At 44.4% G+C, this 18,079-nt stretch overlaps 2 protein-coding genes across 41 annotated transcripts; one reads left to right on the forward strand and one right to left on the reverse strand.

Moving 5' to 3' along the window:
* Positions 1-1,481: 1,481 nt before the first annotated feature.
* Positions 1,482-5,087, forward strand: LOC118372901 (claudin-4-like). Its single transcript, XM_052491506.1, has 3 exons — positions 1,482-1,634; positions 4,008-4,140; positions 4,337-5,087. Exons 2-3 carry the CDS (start codon positions 4,009-4,011, stop codon positions 4,838-4,840), a joined length of 636 nt encoding a protein of 211 aa, XP_052347466.1. The 5' UTR covers positions 1,482-1,634; position 4,008; the 3' UTR covers positions 4,841-5,087.
* Positions 5,088-5,227: 140 nt separating this feature from the next.
* On the reverse strand, positions 5,228-17,151 carry LOC127905973 (coronin-1A-like). 40 transcript variants are annotated; one of them, XM_052491484.1, is made up of 14 exons: positions 16,989-17,151; positions 14,410-14,613; positions 9,174-9,296; positions 8,860-8,989; positions 8,555-8,736; positions 8,199-8,318; positions 8,007-8,111; positions 7,611-7,756; positions 7,445-7,502; positions 7,149-7,364; positions 5,701-6,905; positions 5,560-5,606; positions 5,372-5,418; positions 5,228-5,324 (listed from the first exon to the last, which is right to left on the reverse strand). In XM_052491484.1, the coding sequence occupies exons 2-11, from the start codon at positions 14,605-14,607 to the stop codon at positions 6,813-6,815; spliced, it is 1,371 nt and encodes a 456-aa protein (XP_052347444.1). In that variant the 5' UTR covers positions 14,608-14,613; positions 16,989-17,151; the 3' UTR covers positions 5,228-5,324; positions 5,372-5,418; positions 5,560-5,606; positions 5,701-6,812. The 40 variants fall into 40 exon arrangements, with proteins under 40 accessions (XP_052347444.1, XP_052347434.1, XP_052347428.1 ...); XM_052491474.1 differs by having other exon boundaries at positions 5,372-5,465; XM_052491468.1 differs by having other exon boundaries at positions 5,372-5,512.
* Between the last annotated feature and the right edge of the window lie 928 nt (positions 17,152-18,079).

The following is an 18,079-nucleotide window of genomic DNA, read 5'->3' on the forward strand; positions in this document are numbered from 1 at the left end:
ACAGAGTGAATCCATGCAACTTATTACGTGACTACCTAAGCAAATGTTTACTCCTGAATTTATTTAGGGTTGCCATAACATAGGGGCTGAATATTTATTGACTCAAGACATTTCAGATTTTAATTTTTAATAGAAAATAGAAAAACATAGAAAAACATAATTTCACATTATGGGGTTCAGGCTGTAACACAACAAAATGTGGAAAAAGTCCAGGGGTGTGAATACTTTCTGAAGGCACTGTATATTAATATGGGCTGTTCTTAGCCTTTTCCTTTGTTGCTTATCGGAGATAGATATGTGGAGAATAAAAAATTAAATAAAAACATTGTTTAGCTAATAGAGTCCGTCAATCAGGCACTTGTGTCAGTTGTTGTGTGTGTGATGATAATTGTTTATTGTACCGCGGTACGTATTTGTGGCCTTGTATTTATACGCCGTGTATTGTTGTATTATTTGAGTAAAATTGCTTTCATTACTCATATCTGCTGTCCTGCGCCTGACTCATCTCACCAGCTTCACACAGACGCATTACACCCATGCTCTCTGGTAGCTTTCATAGCTGGGATAAGTTCTTTCCACCTCTGGCACACAGCTTCAGAGAAGTCCCCTATGATCCATCTGCAGCTTTTCAGTAAAAAAAATAGCTCACTTTCTCCTCAGACTATATCCAGGTCAGAGGTGGAGACTCTGGTATGCCATCTACAAGAATGTTATTCCTCCTGGATTGTCCTTCTAATCTGTTTTGCCAGTCATTTGTAATAATGATTCACAGACATAGACTTAGAGTTTGTTGTCAACTTGCTGCAAGTCTCTTTCAGGGCATCCACCTCTCCCTGGTAGAACTGCAAACTGTTCTTATATTCTTGGACCTCTCTGGTTATATTGTCCATTCTTTTGTTAGCTGAGTCCACCAATATTTGGACAAAGCTCTTGAAGCTATTTTCCTGTTGCTGTAACAATTGCTTGTAGACATATTTTTGTTGATTTAAAAGATCATGCACTTGCGATAGCAAAACACTGTCCTCTCCATTACTCCCACCTTCGTTAGCTTTGGGCAGCATGATGGTAGCGTTACACATTCTGGTAACATAAAGTGTTCTGTTCTGTTGCAATTTTATAGTCTATGACATTTCAGATTTACATATGATAATTTTTCACAAAGTAGTTTGGATGTAGTGAACTCGTTTTTCAAAGTAACTTTAGTTCAGTAAACTATATTTGTCTTAAGGGGAGCTTTAATGTAGCTTAACATCTTCCAGTGTGAAGTAATTGGTAGGTTGGTAAACTATTTTCAGAGTAGCTTCCCCAACACTGATAAAAAGTTGTGACTAAACCTGGAATGTCAACACTGGAAACAAATGAAATTTGGAAAAAGAGTGGGAAAGAGAGGCATGAGACAAGTCCAGACTGGTTGTGAGGTACATCCCTCTCTCTCCTGTTCTTCCCAGCCCCACCCTACACCTCACAGTCCACTACAAAAGTCTTTACATCACACCAGCTACATAACAGACCACCGCTTTACACAGATCAACGCCTGAATTAAGAGAGTAGAATTTCCTTTTGAAAGAGAAGGAAAACCCTTGACAAAGAACTTTACTTTTCAAATTTCCAATCAAGACAAGAGGACACCTAAGGTATTAGTTAAACTTTTCACCTTGTAACTCTGATTTTGTGCTATTTCAAATATGAAACATACCAGCTCCATAGTGCATTATAACTGCTTTTTAATTTGTTATAACTCTTAGTGGAGTAACCAATCCAATCCAATCAAGTTTAAATAAATTAATATTGATGGTATGTTTAGGGAGCAGACACATGAATGTAACATCCTTATACTTTCATGAATGTCACTTAATTCAAACAGACTAAGGTATGTATGATTCAGGCCATATGCAAAGTACAAACAAATACACCTTTTTTTTGCTCTCTATCGATTAAAAGATAATACGTTCTGAGGAACATTTCCACCCAAACTTTTACTTTTGACATGAATCTATTGTGAAACACTCTATGGTTAATCCAAAATACGCTACTTTTTTCAATATGGTATAAGAAAGGTATTCATACTCTATTCCATTGATGAATCAAACATAACGCCATCATGTTATGCTCAGGATTCAGTGATTCACCAGGATCTATAAGTAGCAACAATTACTATTAGTCATTTTGTTCTTACCACTCACCCCCATCCTCTCGACCTCCTCCTCTTCCTCTTACCCTCACCTCTATGGGTCCTTGTGAGAAGAGAAGACACGTGTATGTCTTTGTTTTACTAGTCTGCCTGGTCTTGTCCAGTTGAATATAAAGAGAAGGGTCCAAGTAAGCACTATTGCATGTTTTCTTAATTCAATGAGAGTAGCATACCATCAAGGGGTGGCAGGTAACCTAGTGGTTAGAGTGTTGGGCCAGTCACCGAAAGGTTTCTAGATCGAACTACCGAGCTGACAAGGTAAAAATCTGTCAATTTGCTCCTGAACAAGGCAGTTGTTCCAAGGCCGTCAATGTGACAAAAGCATTTGTTCTAAACTGACATGCCTAGTTAAATAAATAAAACTATTGCTTAGATGGAATAAATAATATGATCCAGTGGAGAAAATAAAGGTGTGACATTTTACAATACTGACTGTTACGGTGGAAGAAAAGCTCTTTTGGCTTCATTTAGTAAAGTTGTACTCAGCTAAAGGGATGACATTTTACAATACTGACTGTTGGGGTGGAAGAAAAGCTCTTTTGGCTTCATTTAGTAAAGTTGTACTCAGCTAAAGGTGTGACATTTTACAATACTGACTGTTGGGGTGGAAGAAAAGCTCTTTTGGCTTCATTTAGTAAAGTTGTACTCAGCTAAAGGTGTGACATTTTACAATACTGACTGTTGGGGTGGAAGAAAAGCTCTTTTGGCTTCATTTAGTAAAGTTGTACTCAGCTAAAGGTGTGACATTTTACAATACTGACTGTTGGGGTGGAAGAAAAGCTCTTTTGGCTTCATTTAGTAAAGTTGTACTCAGCTAAAGGTGTGACATTTTACAAGGCTACTGACTGACTGTTGGGGTGGAAGAAAAGCTCTTTTTGCTTGATTTAGTAAAGTTGTACTCAGCTAAAGGTGTGACATTTTACAATACTGACTGTTGGGGTGGAAGAAAAGCTCTTTTGGCTTGATTTAGTAAAGTTGTACTCAGCTAAAGGGATGACATTTTACAATACTGACTGTTGGGGTGGAAGAAAAGCTCTTTTGGCTTGATTTAGTAAAGTTGTACTCAGCTAAAGGTGTGACATTTTACAATACTGACTGTTGGGGTGGAAGAAAAGCTCTTTTGGCTTGATTTAGTAAAGTTGTACTCAGCTAAAGGGATGACATTTTACAATACTGACTGTTGGGGTGGAAGAAAAGCTCTTTTGGCTTGATTTAGTAAAGTTGTACTCAGCTAAAGGTGTGACATTTTACAAGGCTACTGACTGTTTGGGGTGGAAGAAAAGCTCTTTTTGCTTGATTTAGTAAAGTTGTACTCAGCTAAAGGTGTGACATTTTACAAGGCTACTGACTGTTTGGGGTGGAAGAAAAGCTCTTTTGGCTTCATTTAATAAAGTTGTACTCAGCTAAAGGGATGACATTTGCTGGACTTTTTCGCAGGGCTAGGTGAGATTGAGTGGATCCAGGTGAGGAGAGGTTGAAGTCTCAGTGAGACTAGGAGTGGCAGCATGCCTCTGAGCTGCAGCAGCAGGCCGAGGTAGACCGGGCCTGTCACAACACGACTTAGTCCCAGGGCTGTGCTTTCTGAGATTTTGTTTTTAAATGCACCTCTGAGCTACACAATCATGACTTGTACAGGCCTGTCATAGGGAATGAGTCTGTGTGTGTAAGTATGTGTGTGTAGGTGTTTGTGGGGTACTCTGCTGTGTGATGATCACAGAAATGACCATGTAATTCTATATCTACGTTTAAAGCAGCTACACTTCCTTTAATACCAGAATGTGAACTGTTTTGTATCCCCCCTCTCTCTCTCTTCCAGGATGGGATCTGCTGGGGTACAGATTGTATGTGTGGCCCTTGGGATCCTGGGCCTGATCGGGGGCATTGTGTGCTGTGCCATCCCTAGGTGGAAAGTGTCATCATTTACAGGACAGAACATCGTAACGGCACAGGTACTGAGCAGATCAAGTGTTTTATTAGCCCTATGTGGTTTTCATTTGAAACCGCTAAATACTTTCTAACATTATATTGACTCAAATGACTCTAATAACTCGGAAAACGTAGAATGAATGCAATGTGCTGAAGTCAAATATGCTGTAATGAATGAATGGCATGTGTATTACTGTAACTATTTGTCTCTGTGTGTAGGAAACTGAAGAGGGCCTGTGGATGACCTGTGTGGTGCAGAGTACTGGCCAGCAGCAGTGTAAGAGCTATGAGTCCCTGCTGGTCCTGCCATCTGACCTGCAGGCGGCCCGTGCCATGACCATCATCAGCTGCATGGTCACCTCCCTGGCCATCCTCATCTTGTTCGCCGGCGCCGACTTCACCACCTGCGTGGAGAATGAGGACATCAAGCCCAAGATCAGCCTTGTGGCCGGGATCGCTCTGTTGGTGTCTGGCCTCCTCCTCATGATCCCTGTCAGCTGGTCCGCCCACAACGTCATCAGCAACTTCTACAACCCCCTTGTGGCCCAGAAGATGGAGCTGGGAACCTGTATCTTTATTGGCTGGGCTGCTGGGGTGCTGCTGATTCTGGCTGGAGGCCTGCTCATGTGCTTCAGCAGAGCCAAATCTGGCAGCTCAGGAGGAACCGCCAAGTACTACGGCAACAGCGCTTCAGCCCCCGCCGCCAACAAGAACTACGTCTAGTGCATGTATTACACCTCTGTATGTTTGTATGTGTGTAGAGAGATAGTTTGATGTATTACACCTCTGTATGTTTGTATGTGTGTAGAGAGATAGTTTGATGTATTACACCTCTGTATGTTTGTATGTGTGTAGAGAGATAGTTTGATGTATTACACCTCTGTATGTTTGTATGTGTGTAGAGAGATAGTTTGATGTATTACACCTCTGTATGTTTGTATGTGTGTAGAGAGATAGTTTGATGTATTACACCTCTGTATGTTTGTATGTGTGTAGAGAGATAGTTTGATGTATTACACCTCTGTATGTTTGTATGTGTGTAGAGAGATAGTTTGATGTATTACACCTCTGTATGTTTGTATGTGTGTAGAGAGATAGTTTGATGTATTACACCTCTGTATGTTTGTATGTGTGTAGAGAGATAGTTTGATGTATTACACCTCTGTATGTTTGTATGTGTGTAGAGAGATAGTTTGATGTATTACACCTCTGTATGTTTCTATGTGTGTAGAGAAATAGTTTGATGTATTACACCTCTGTATGTTTGTATGTGTGTAGAGAGATAGTTTGATGTATTACACCTCTGTATGTTTGTATGTGTGTAGAGAGATAGTTTGATGTATTACACCTCTGTATGTTTGTATGTGTGTAGAGAGATAGTTTGATGTATTACACCTCTGTATGTTTGTATGTGTGTAGAGAGATAGTTTGATGTACTACACCTCTGTATGTTTCTATGTGTGTAGAGAGATAGTTTGATGTATTACACCTCTGTATGTTTCTATGTGTGTAGAGAGATAGTTTGATGTATTACACCTCTGTATGTTTCTATGTGTGTAGAGAGATAGTTTGATGTACTACACCTCTGTATGTTTCTATGTGTGTAGAGAGATAGTTTGATGGAAAGGAAATGGGTCAGACAGAATGGAAACAAGAAAGGGGAGGGGTTTAACCTTGAGGATAAAGAAGGAACATTATTAGTGGAAATAATGGTTGTAAATATTGAATATTTCAAAGTAGTAATACTGGTTTAGTTGTAGTTAATCCAAGGGTCCAATATGGTGGTTCAATTTAAAATACACATATATGTTTATTTGTTTTGTGGGGGGGACTAACTCAATATACTGTAATATACTACAAATCGAAACTGTGTAGAGATGATGATGTACCGACATTCATACAGTTTCTCAACTGTGTCCAACTCGCTAATAATCACCTACATGAAGGTTAGACAGTCAAGGAGCACCGGAAATTCCAAAAACGATGGATAGAGGAAATTATTTGACAAATTGTGACGGCGAGGAAATATAACCAATTTTCCGTGTGGACCTCGTTGAAGACCAAATGCAGCCCCCGGGGCAGAAGGAGTTTGACACCCTTGTTGTAATGTGTTATCTCGTTGAGGTTTTTAATAATGGGTGACATGCTTCTGTAATGCCATGAATGAACAACAGAGAGCAAGGTGAGGGACTCAGTGGTCATGCATCTCCAAATACAGGTATAGTTAAATGACTGTATATATCATTTACATCCATGAGATCAAAATTATTTTTCTTATGTAAATCAGCTTGTCTTTTACTTTTGTGTATCAAATAATAAATACATGTTTTATTTTATTCTGTTGCAATACAAATGATTGTCATCTCCTTTGGAGATGTTAACAAAAGCAAAACAATTTTAAATATTTTGGAAAATATTAAGGACTTTTATTTCCAACTATGTAAGAGCATATATTAAAAACAAGTCTCTATAAATGTGACAACTGACACCAAAAAACGAATTCAAGCTTCCAGACCCGAAAATATTTGGCTGCTGATATTGATGGATCCTGTCTCCAACTCTCCCTTTAAACATCTTTCCTTCAAACATCCCCAACTATTTATAACTATTTGACTTTCATCTCCTCTTTATCTTCTCCTCTTTACACCTCCTTCTCTCTCTCCACCAGCTCCATCTCGACCCCAAGGGCTCTGTTTCAATTCTTGCTCTCCAGTTCGCTCACGCGCTTGGTCAGCTCCTCTACTGTTTCCTTCAGAGCCTTCACCTCCTTCTGCAAGGCATGTACCTCCTGAGAGAGAGAGAGAGAGAGAGAGAGAGAGAGAGAGAGAGAGAGAGAGAGAGAGAGAGAGAGAGAGAGAGAGAGAGAGAGAGAGAGAGAGAGAGAGAGAGAGAGAGAGAGGGCAAATGAGAGTGAAAGAGGAGGAGAGGGGAGATTCCTGGTGAAATGTGCAAAAGAGGAAGCCCTATCTAAAATACAGTATCTATTCACAGATATATCAGAGCATGTAGGTAGATGCAGCCATGTCCTTACCCCAGTGTTACCGTGCTGATGCCCCATGGCTGCTGATGTGGTCTTCAGAAGACTTTTGTGAACTTTGAACTCTTTGGATTTGGTGGTTGTCGCAAAACCGTCCTTCAAGGAGATCAGGATAGGTTGGCCCTCTTTGCCTTCAAACCACTCATTGGCCTCCACAGACGGCTCTGGACCCATGGTGTCTGGGTACAAATCCTCCTGAAACAGGTCAGACTGAAGAGCGAGAGAGAGAAAGTGAGATATTTAAGAATCACATGCTTTGAGTTATAGTCATTTTTTAAAAGTGTATTTACCTTGCGGGGCACCGTCATGACAATGGGCTCGCACTTCCTCTCATGGAGCTTGTAAAACCTGGTGGAGGGTGAATAAAACAATATACATTCCCCTTTTACAAACAGCGCTTGTGTGTATGTGTGTGTATACTGGTGAGTGAAAATGTCCATGACTCTGTTTGGTTACCTGGCGATTTCACACTTGTTGACCTCCAGGCCCCTCTTGGGCATGTAGCCCATGCCCTTCTGACTCTCCTTACTGCTGTACATGGACAGGTAGTGAACATAGGGAGCTTCATCCGTCACCTCAAAGTACCGGATACTGCTGTCACCCTGAGGCACGAAAATTAATGGTTAGTAAACCATAGTGTGTGTGTGTCAAAGGAGGTTGGTGGCATCTTATTTGGGGAGAAAGGGCTCACGTAATGGCTGGAGCGGAATAGGTGCAATGGTATTGAATATATAAAACACAAGGTTTCAATGTGTTTGATGCCATTCCATTTGCTTCGTTCTGGCCATTATTTTGAGCTGTTCTCAAAAAACATTTGAGCCTCCTGGGTGTGTGTGTGTTTTTAACTCTAACCTTGCCACAGAGGTAGACGATGCCAGTGTCAGGGTCAAAGAAGGGCAATAGGACACCACTGCTGGTGTCCAACTCCTGCAGGGTGAGTGGCTCCCCAAAGCTCTTCTGTCAAACACATACCGGTCATGTCGGGTCTTAAGACACTATTCATAAGGCTTTATAAGAAGTTCATAATTGTCTCATAACACTCACCGGGTCCCAAAGTGCCACCTGTCTCTCACTCATGCGACTGAAGCCGGTGCTCAGGATCTTCCCATCGGACACAAACACAGCCTTGACAGGCCTGGAGCCTTCGTGTGTCTTCTCCTTCTCCTGAGAGAGACAGAGAGGCAGAGAGAGAGAGATGCAGACTCAGGGAAAGACAGACACTCAACAAAGGAGGTTCATCTATCAAAGACGCGTGAAGGGAACTATATGAACTAATCCCTGACTGTGTTTCTATTGAGATCTATGACATTAAACCTGGTAGCTAGATGCATCTGACTGTCCAGGGTTAGAGTGGCTGGTTCTCCTGTGGTATTGATGGGGGCAGGGAGGGGGGCACTCACGGCGATGACTGTGCCCTTGCGGGGGTCCAGCACACGAATGGTCTTGTCCTTACAGGAGGTGAGGATCTGGGAGCCGTCCCTGTTCCAGCAGGCACTGTAGATGAGGTCAGGGTGGACCGAGTCGATCCTCACCATGGCCTCTCCACACGCCACGTTCCACAGGATCACCACGTTGTCACAGCCTGGAAGCCAGGGGAGAGAGAGACGGAGGAACAGGCAGTTAGGCCATGCAGTGCTACTCCACTTATGTTAACAGTTGAAGAGGCACTTGTATTCTGAGGCGATGCATCATAGCAGTGCTATACCTGCGCTCATGAGCACATTGTGGGCAGTGGGGTGCCAACTGAGGATGCCCACGCGTTTGGAGTGCCCCTCCAGCTTCACCACGGGGTCGTTCAAGGGCGTGACCAGGCCACCCTCCGGGATCTCCCAAATCTGAACGATGGAGAGGTAGAGGAAGAGGAGGGTATGTCATTACACTGAGTTAACACAGTACATAGATACAGAACACTGATCAACTGGATCACACAGGGACATATGTCCTAAAGTGCGTCCATAATATAATTCTACTTAACAAGCTCAACACTATGGCCAGTGAAAAGTTGTGACCTCTACTTACCATGACACTGCAGTCCTCTGAACCACTGGCGATGATGTTGTCGTTGTGGGGACAGAACTCAATATCTAGCACTGGGCCCGTGTGTCCACAGACTGTGGGCTGGGACATGTCAATACGACCCGTCTACAGGGAGACACAAAGGAAAAAGATGGGTTACTATGACACAAATAAACACACACACACACACAAGCTGATGGCTCAAACAGGAGATGAATACGACAGTATGCAGTAAGAACACATGGAGATGTAGAGTGTTGCTACCACTGTGGTCTTGGCAACAGAGAGACCTAGAGAGGGTTCAGAGGAGAAAATCTCAGTCAGCTGATGACATTTGTATAGCTGTGCCTGAAATCAGCCTTAGAGAGCAGAGAACTCTACTGGGTTTCCATGGCCCTGGTGGAACACACACAGGATCTGGACTGTTGGCCCTGGTGGAACACAAACAGGATCTGGACTGTTGGCCCTGGTGGAACACAAACAGGATCTGGACTGTTGGCCCTGGTGGAACACAAACAGGAAACTGGACTGTTGGCCCTGGTGGAACACAAACAGGATCTGGACTGTTGGCCCTGGTGGAATACAAACAGGAACTGGACTGTTGGCCCTGGTGGAACACAAACAGGAACTGGACTGTTGGCCCTGGTGAAACACAAACAGGATCTGGACTGTTGGCCCTGGTGGAACACAAACAGGAACTGGACTGTTGGCCCTGGTGGAACACAAACAGGATCTGGACTGTTGGCCCTGGTGGAACACACACAGGATCTGGACTGTTGGCCCTGGTGAAACACAAACAGGAACTGGACTGTTGGCCCTGGTGGAACACAAACAGGATCTGGACTGTTGGCCCTGGTGGAACACAAACAGGAACTGGACTGTTGGCCCTGGTGGAACACAAACAGGATCTGGACTGTTGGCCCTGGTGGAACACAAACAGGAACTGGACTGTTGGCCCTGGTGGAACACAAACAGGAACTGGACTGTTGGCCCTGGTGAAACACAAACAGGAACTGGACTGTTGGCCCTGGTGGAACACAAACAGGATCTGGACTGTTGGCCCTGGTGGAATACAAACAGGAACTGGACTGTTGGCCCTGGTGGAACACAAACAGGAACTGGACTGTTGGCCCTGGTGAAACACAAACAGGATCTGGACTGTTGGCCCTGGTGGAACACAAACAGGATCTGGACTGTTGGCCCTGGTAGAACACACACAGGATCTGGACTGTTGGCCCTGGTGGAACACAAACAGGATCTGGACTGTTGGCCCTGGTGGAACACAAACAGGTTCTGGACTGTTGGCCCTGGTGGAACACATACAGGTTCTGGACTGTTGGCCCTGGTGGAACACACACAGGTTCTGGACTGTTGGCCCTGGTGGAACACACACAGGATCTGGACTGTTGGCCCTGGTGGAACACAAACAGGATCTGGACTGTTGGCCCTGGTGGAACACAAACAGGTTCTGGACTGTTGGCCCTGGTGGAACACAAACAGGTTCTGGACTGTTGGCCCTGGTGGAACACAAACAGGTTCTGGACTGTTGGCCCTGGTGGAACACACACAGGTTCTGGACTGTTGGCCCTGGTGGAACACAAACAGGTTCTGGACTGTTGGCCCTGGTGGAACACACACAGGTTCTGGACTGTTGGCCCTGGTGGAACACACAGGATCTGGACTGTTGGCCCTGGTGGAACACAAACAGGATCTGGACAGTTGGTCCTCTCTGTCATGTTGGCCCTCGCCCATCATTCACAGTACCAAAACAAAACCATCTACATTCAATAATGTACTAAGGATGCCTTATTTTGAATATGAAGTGGCATAATGTGTCTTTTCAAAACTTTATTCAAATGTTTCTCCTAATGTTCCTGCCTTCATTGTAGATGAACAATCAGCTGCCATCCTAAAACCTCTTAGTCACCGTCTCAATAATAGTGATCACATACGGGTTATATGGCTGTAGTAATAACTACAGAGTAGTTAAGTGACAGAAAAATGTACTTCTCCAACATATAAATCAAGGTAGACTCAGCGATATGACGTAGATGCAGAAAGTCAACAGCATAGTGGGTCAATTTCCACAACAACTAAGAGCGTTGAAGCACAAGGCTCAACTTCTCAGCTGTTTTGCTCCTGTGGCTCCCACACTGTAAGAGCATGAAGCACAAGGCTCAACTTCTCAGCTGTTTTGCTCCTGTGGCTCCCACACTGTAAGAGCATGAAGCACAAGGCTCAACTTCTCAGCTGTTTTGCTCCTGTGGCTCCCACACTGTAAGAGCGTGAAGCACAAGGCTCAACTTCTCAGCTGTTTTGCTCCTGTGGCTCCCACACTGTAAGAGCGTGAAGCACAAGGCTCAACTTCTCAGCTGTTTTGCTCCTGTGGCTCCCACACTGTAAGAGCATGAAGCACAAGGCTCAACTTCTCAGCTGTTTTGCTCCTGTGGCTCCCACACTGTAAGAGCATGAAGCACAAGGCTCAACTTCTCAGCTGTTTTGCTCCTGTGGCTCCCACACTGTAAGAGCATGAAGCACAAGGCTCAACTTCTCAGCTGTTTTGCTCCTGTGGCTCCCACACTGTAAGAGCATGAAGCACAAGGCTCAACTTCTCAGCTGTTTTGCTCCTGTGGCTCCCACACTGTAAGAGCATGAAGCACAAGGCTCAACTTCTCAGCTGTTTTGCTCCTGTGGCTCCCACACTGTAAGAGCGTGAAGCACAAGGCTCAACTTCTCAGCTGTTTTGCTCCTGTGGCTCCCACACTGTAAGAGCGTGAAGCACAAGGCTCAACTTCTCAGCTGTTTTGCTCCTGTGGCTCCCACACTGTAAGAGCGTGAAGTGAACCCGTGCACATGAGCAGATACTTTGTGTGACTGTGTGATGTCGTGTATCTCGCTCATCTCAATATCTGCAGTCATTTCGCTGTCTACCTTTAAATCAAATTATCGTTCATTGGGGAACAATGGCTTCCTTTGACCAAATCATTAGGCCTTAAACGCACTGTGAATTTTGGTTTAGAGGACTACTATTCGTCCCTGTTACAGGCAAGTACAAACAGTGATGCAATGGCGTCTACCAATGACGTTGAGACAGTCTATATCTTTGGGTAAAAAATACATCTGTTATATCAACGTATCTGTTCTATATATGAAAATGCATACAGTTAATGTCAAAGTCTTTCAATTACACCTTTATGCTTCAATATCACATAACGCATTCAAAATCAATCTAGATATTGACTACTATAAGACCATTACATACACTATATATACAAAAGTATGTGGACACCCCTTCAAATGAATGCATTTGGCTATTTCAGCCCCACCCGTTGCTTACAGGTGTATAAAATCGAGCACACAGCCATGCAAACTCCATTAACAAACTGGCAATAGAATGGCTTTACTGAAGAGCTCAGTGACTTTCAATGTGGCACGGTCATAGGATGACACCTTTCCAACAAGTCAGTTTCTGCCCTGCTAGAGCTGCCCCGATCAACTGTATGTGCTGTTATTGTGAAGTGGAAACGTCGAGGAGCAACAATGGCTCAGCCGCAAAGTGGTAGGCCACACAAGCTCACAGAATGGGACTGCCGAGTGCTGAAGCACGTTGCGTGTAAATATCGTCTGTCCTCGGTTGCAACACTCACTACCAAGTTCCAAACTGCCTCTGGAAGCAACGATAGCACAATAACTGTTTGTTGGGAGCTTCATGAAATGGGTTTCCATGGCCAAGCAGCCGCTCATCACCATGCACAATGCCAAGCATCTCCTGGAGTGGTGTAAAGCTTGCTGCAATTGGACTCCAGAGCAGTGGAAAACTGTTCTCTGGAGTGATTAATCACACTTCACCATCTGGCAGTCCGATGGATGAATCTGGGTTTGGTGGATGCCAGGAGAATGCTACCCGCCCCAATGCATACGGTCAACTGTAAAGTTTGGTGGAGGAGAAGTAATGGTCTGGGGCTGTGTTTCATGGTTTGTGCTAGGCCCCTTAGTTCCAGTGAAGGGAAATATTAATGCTACAGCATACAATGACATTCTAGATGATTCTGTGCTTCCAACTTTGTGGCAACAGTTTGAGGAAGGCCCTTTCCCGTTTCAGCATGACAATGTCCCCATACACAAAGCGATGTCCATACAGAAATGGTTTGTCAAGATCGGTGTGGAAGAATTTAATTGGCCTGCACAGAGCCCTGACCTCAACCCCATCGAACACCTTTGGGATGAATTGGAATGCCGACTGCAAGCCAGGCCTAATCGTCCAACATCAGTGCCCAACCTCACTAATGCTCTTGTGGCTGAATGGAAGCAAGTCCCTGCAGCAATGTTTCAACATCTAGTGGAAAGCTATCCCAGAAGAGTGGAGGCTGTTACAGCACCAAATGGGGGACCAACTTCCTACTAATGCCCATGATATTGGAATGAAATATTCGACAAGCAGGTGTCAACACACTTTTGGTCATGTAGAGTATGTGTTTTGTTGCTGATATTGCAGCACATTCGTCCCATGCTGATACTGTATCTGCATCCTACATATGCTTCTGTTTTTCAATGTCAAACCCACCACTGATATGCATGACCAAAGAGCTATATTTTCATGTTATCTGACCATAGCACCGGTTCCAATTCATGTGCCAATGCTATTGATCAAACTCCAGGCGGTGCTATAGTCAGATGGCATGAAAATATAACTCTAGCTCAGTAAATAGCTCAGTATATATATATTTTATACAGTCTTTTTTTCTCATCTTTATCAAGTGTGCTAATAATTTTGGACCTGACTGTATATGCAGCTCCACTATACTGCGCCCTAGCCACATCCTGTCAAGACTGTGTTGCACTGAACCGCTCCAAATATGGTGAAAAACACGCAACAACACAGAGAGAGCCAGTGACGTGTAGAACCGAAACTCTGCCGCAAACTTCCTTATTCAACACAATGTGTGATGCCGCCTTGCAATATTCAAAATTCAAATGTTGAAAAAACATTGTTCTTAGAACAAACGTACAAACGACACGCCAATGAGCATTTTCATCAAAATTGTAGCTTAGTTGGGAAAATCTGGGCATGAATGAAAGTGACATTTTGAAACTTCAAGATTTGAGACTGAGGCATATGCATAGATCTACACAACAGATGGAGAGGGAAATGGACGTTATAGACCACTTCTGAGAAATGAAAACCTCTAACTTCACTTAAGGCATTCACTTTGACCTCTGTTTCTCTGCTCAGGCCCACCTTGTTCAGAGGCAGCACTAGGAAGGCCCCTCCTCCGCTGGCATCCACAATCATGGCCACGAACTTGGGGTTGACAGAGCAGAAGTTGCTGTCCCAGGTCATCTGGGAGATGCGGATGTCATCGTAGCACTGGTCAGCCTTCACCCCCTGGCCGAAGACATGACGGAACTTACTGGCCCTGACTACCTTCCTGGACATGGTGACCTGATAGGGGAGAGAGATGAGGATGGGGAGAGGAGAGAGTGGGGGGATGGGGCGGTAGTAGGAGAGATGAGGATGGGGAGAGGAGAGGAGAGAGTGGGGGGATGGGGCGATAGTAGGAGAGATGAGGATGGGGAGAGGAGAGGAGAGAGTGGGGGGATGGGGCGGTAGTAGGAGAGATGAGGACAGGGAGAGGAGAGGAGAGAGTGGGGGGATGGGGCGGTAGTAGGAGAGATGAGGATGGGGAGAGGAGAGAGTGGGGGGATGGGGCGGTAGTAGGAGAGATGAGGATGGGGAGAGGAGAGGAGAGAGTGGGGGGATGGGGCGGTAGTAGGAGAGATGAGGATGGGGAGAGGAGAGGAGAGAGTGGGGGGATGGGGCGGTAGTAGGAGAGATGAGGATGGGGAGAGGAGAGGAGAGAGTGGGGGGATGGGGCGGTAGTAGGAGAGATGAGGATGGGGAGAGGAGAGAGTGGGGGATGGGGCGGTAGTAGGAGAGATGAGGATGGGGAGAGGAGAGAGTGGGGGGATGGGGCGGTAGTAGGAGAGATGAGGATGGGGAGGGGAGAGAGTGGGGGGATGGGGCGGTAGTAGGAGAGATGAGGATGGGGAGAGGAGAGGAGAGAGTGGGGAGATGGGGCGGTAGTAGGAGAGATGAGGATGGGGAGAGGAGAGAGTGGGGGGATGGGGCGGTAGTAGGAGAGATGAGGATGGGGAGAGGAGAGAGTGGGGGGATGGGGCGGTAGTAGGAGAGATGAGGATGGGGAGAGGAGAGGAGAGAGTGGGGAGATGGGGCGGTAGTAGGAGAGATGACGATGGGGAGAGGAGAGAGTGGGGGATGGGGCGGTAGTAGGAGAGATGAGGATGGGGAGAGGAGAGAGTGGGGAGATGGGGCGGTAGTAGGAGAGATGAGGACAAGGAGAGGAGAGGGGGTTAGTGTGAGAGAATTAAGAGGAGATATAAGAAGAAAAAGGAAGAGGGGCAGAGTTTTTAATCACAGTGGTAGACTAATCAAGTTTTTATTGTATTTAAGAATATGCAGACTGCTACTGTAGCCAGTGAACTCTCACCCGGCACCCCTACATCTTTTACGTAGACAGCGAGAGAGAGAGAGAGAGAGAGAGAGAGAGAGAGAGAGAGAGAGAAAAGAGAGATGTATAGAAGAAAACCAGTAATCTGTGAAATAAATCTGTTCATAATTTGCATAAATAATACACATATGCAAGTATAAACATTTTACAGGAAATGAAGAGCAATGTAGGGATTTGAATACTGTGACCTTAGATGCCACAAAATGTCTTAAGAGCATGAGCATCACTGACCCACTCCCTAGTTAGACCACAAGACAAACACATAGTGAGGACACAAACATACAGACACAAAGCTACAGGAAGGAAGGACAATACAGGAAAAGCAGAGAAAAGGGGAAGAAAGGACTTGCACAACTACTTCCTCCAGTCTGCAACTGTTTCTTTTTCTCTTTATTATCCGAGGTACACTTGTGGCTCTGTGCAATGCTTTAACTCACATCTAGTCATAGGGATGAACCCGCACAGAGAGAGAAAACATGGAGAATTGAAGGAAAAATGAGCATATGGGACTACAGAGGCAAACTGAAAGGCATACTCCACTGCTGTTTGGAAATCATGTGAACCAGGAACCTACAGCAACAGTTAGACCACATCCTACAGAACAAACAACAGAACCACAAAACTATCGTTCTTTCCGTTTCATTCACACACATGCTCTCTTGTCCCTCTATAATGCTCCTTTTTCACACATTAAACAGTTGGCAGATATGTAAATGATATTATCTTTTTGCGAGCTATAACCAAAGAGAATGCAACTGGTTGAAATATTGTCGTCCAATTTAGGGTTTGTCGGGTTTGTAATGCATTACTGTCAGTAGATAGTCCTCATGTTCAATGCATAGGCTACATTTCACAAGTTTCAGATTTATCAATAAGAATATTAGTGCACACAATGACTCAGTCCTGACCTACAGCCTATATATTTATGCTGTAAAACGACAAATCTAAAAGAGTGAGCAGAGAATTTACCTCCATTTGCAGACCTTACTTCCTCAAATCTGAAGCTGCGCTGACTCTGAATCCCTTGGCTAAAGACTTAGGCCTCACTGTTCTTGTAGCATTTGTGCATCACAAGACCTCTGGTAGACTTTCATCTAATGCAATAATCCTTTGCAGAGTGTGCCTTAATGTTATAAAGGACCAGGACCGGAGTACATGTCAATAATGGTGTGTGTGTGTGTGTGTGTGTGTGTGTAGGCCTACAGCATGATCATATAAAGTGACAGCAATTATGGACTATCAGTCACATGGTTTGTGATTACTAGAAGGATGCTGAAAGCAGGCCTACCTGTTTTAGTGATGGGGAAATGTTCTGCTCAGTCAGGCTCCCTGCTTGGTTCTGCTGTGTCGCCAGAGAGGAGTAGGAGCCGGTAGTCTAGGGTAGATCTCTTTATGTGATGGAGGAAGTGAGTTTTAGATGAAGGTGGAAATGGGAGGTGTCACGTTCTGTCTTCTTACTTGCTGGGGTTGAAATATTTAAATGACAGATCTCAAGAAGAGATTAGATGAAGTTGTTGATATGCAGACCAAAGTGAGCCTAATTAATTAGACTAATCAAATCATCAAAGCGTGTGTGCAATACTTTCTAAGTCAGTTTTACTTTGATTTGTTTACATTTAATTTAAATGTATATATATATATATATATATATATATATATATATATATATATAAGATAAACATTGTAATGTCACTGTAACAGAGTCTCCAGAGTGCTCTAAAGCTTTGGGCCTCCCAAGTGGCGCAGCGGTTTAAGGCACTGCATCGCAGTGCTAGAGGCGTCACTACAGACCAGGTTTGATCCTGGGCTGTATCACAACGGGCTGTGATTGGGAGGCCCATAGGGCAGCGCACATTTGTCGTCTGGGTTAGGGGAGGGTTTGGCCGGGGGAGCTTCACGAGTAGGCTGTCATTGTAAATAAGAATTTGTTCCGAACTGACTTGTCTAGTTAAGATAAATAAAGAACAATGAATTCTAGGGTTAGGTCATCCCAAGGATCCCACTTAGCATCTACAGTGGGGACTGTTGACTGTGGGATATAAATATGCACAAAGAGGGTGCTGCTGTGTACAGGACAACCGCCTACAAAAATCACAATTTAACCCTTTTGCACAATGTATGGTTAACAAGATGAAGTCAAACAGAGAATGCCATGGCACAGATAGGCTCTGTTTAAACACACATGTATGGATAACAGGATGTAGTCAAACAGAGAATGCCATGGCACAGCTAGGCTCTGTTTAAAGACACATGTATGGATAACAGGATGGAGTCAAACAGAGAATGCCATGGCACAGCTAGACTCTGTTTAAAGACACATGTATGGATAACAGGATGGAGTCAAACAGAGAATGCCATGGCACAGCTAGACTCTGTTTA

Source organism: Oncorhynchus keta, chromosome 32 (genome assembly GCF_023373465.1).
Source record: "Oncorhynchus keta strain PuntledgeMale-10-30-2019 chromosome 32, Oket_V2, whole genome shotgun sequence".
Taxonomy (NCBI): Eukaryota; Metazoa; Chordata; class Actinopteri; order Salmoniformes; family Salmonidae; genus Oncorhynchus; species Oncorhynchus keta.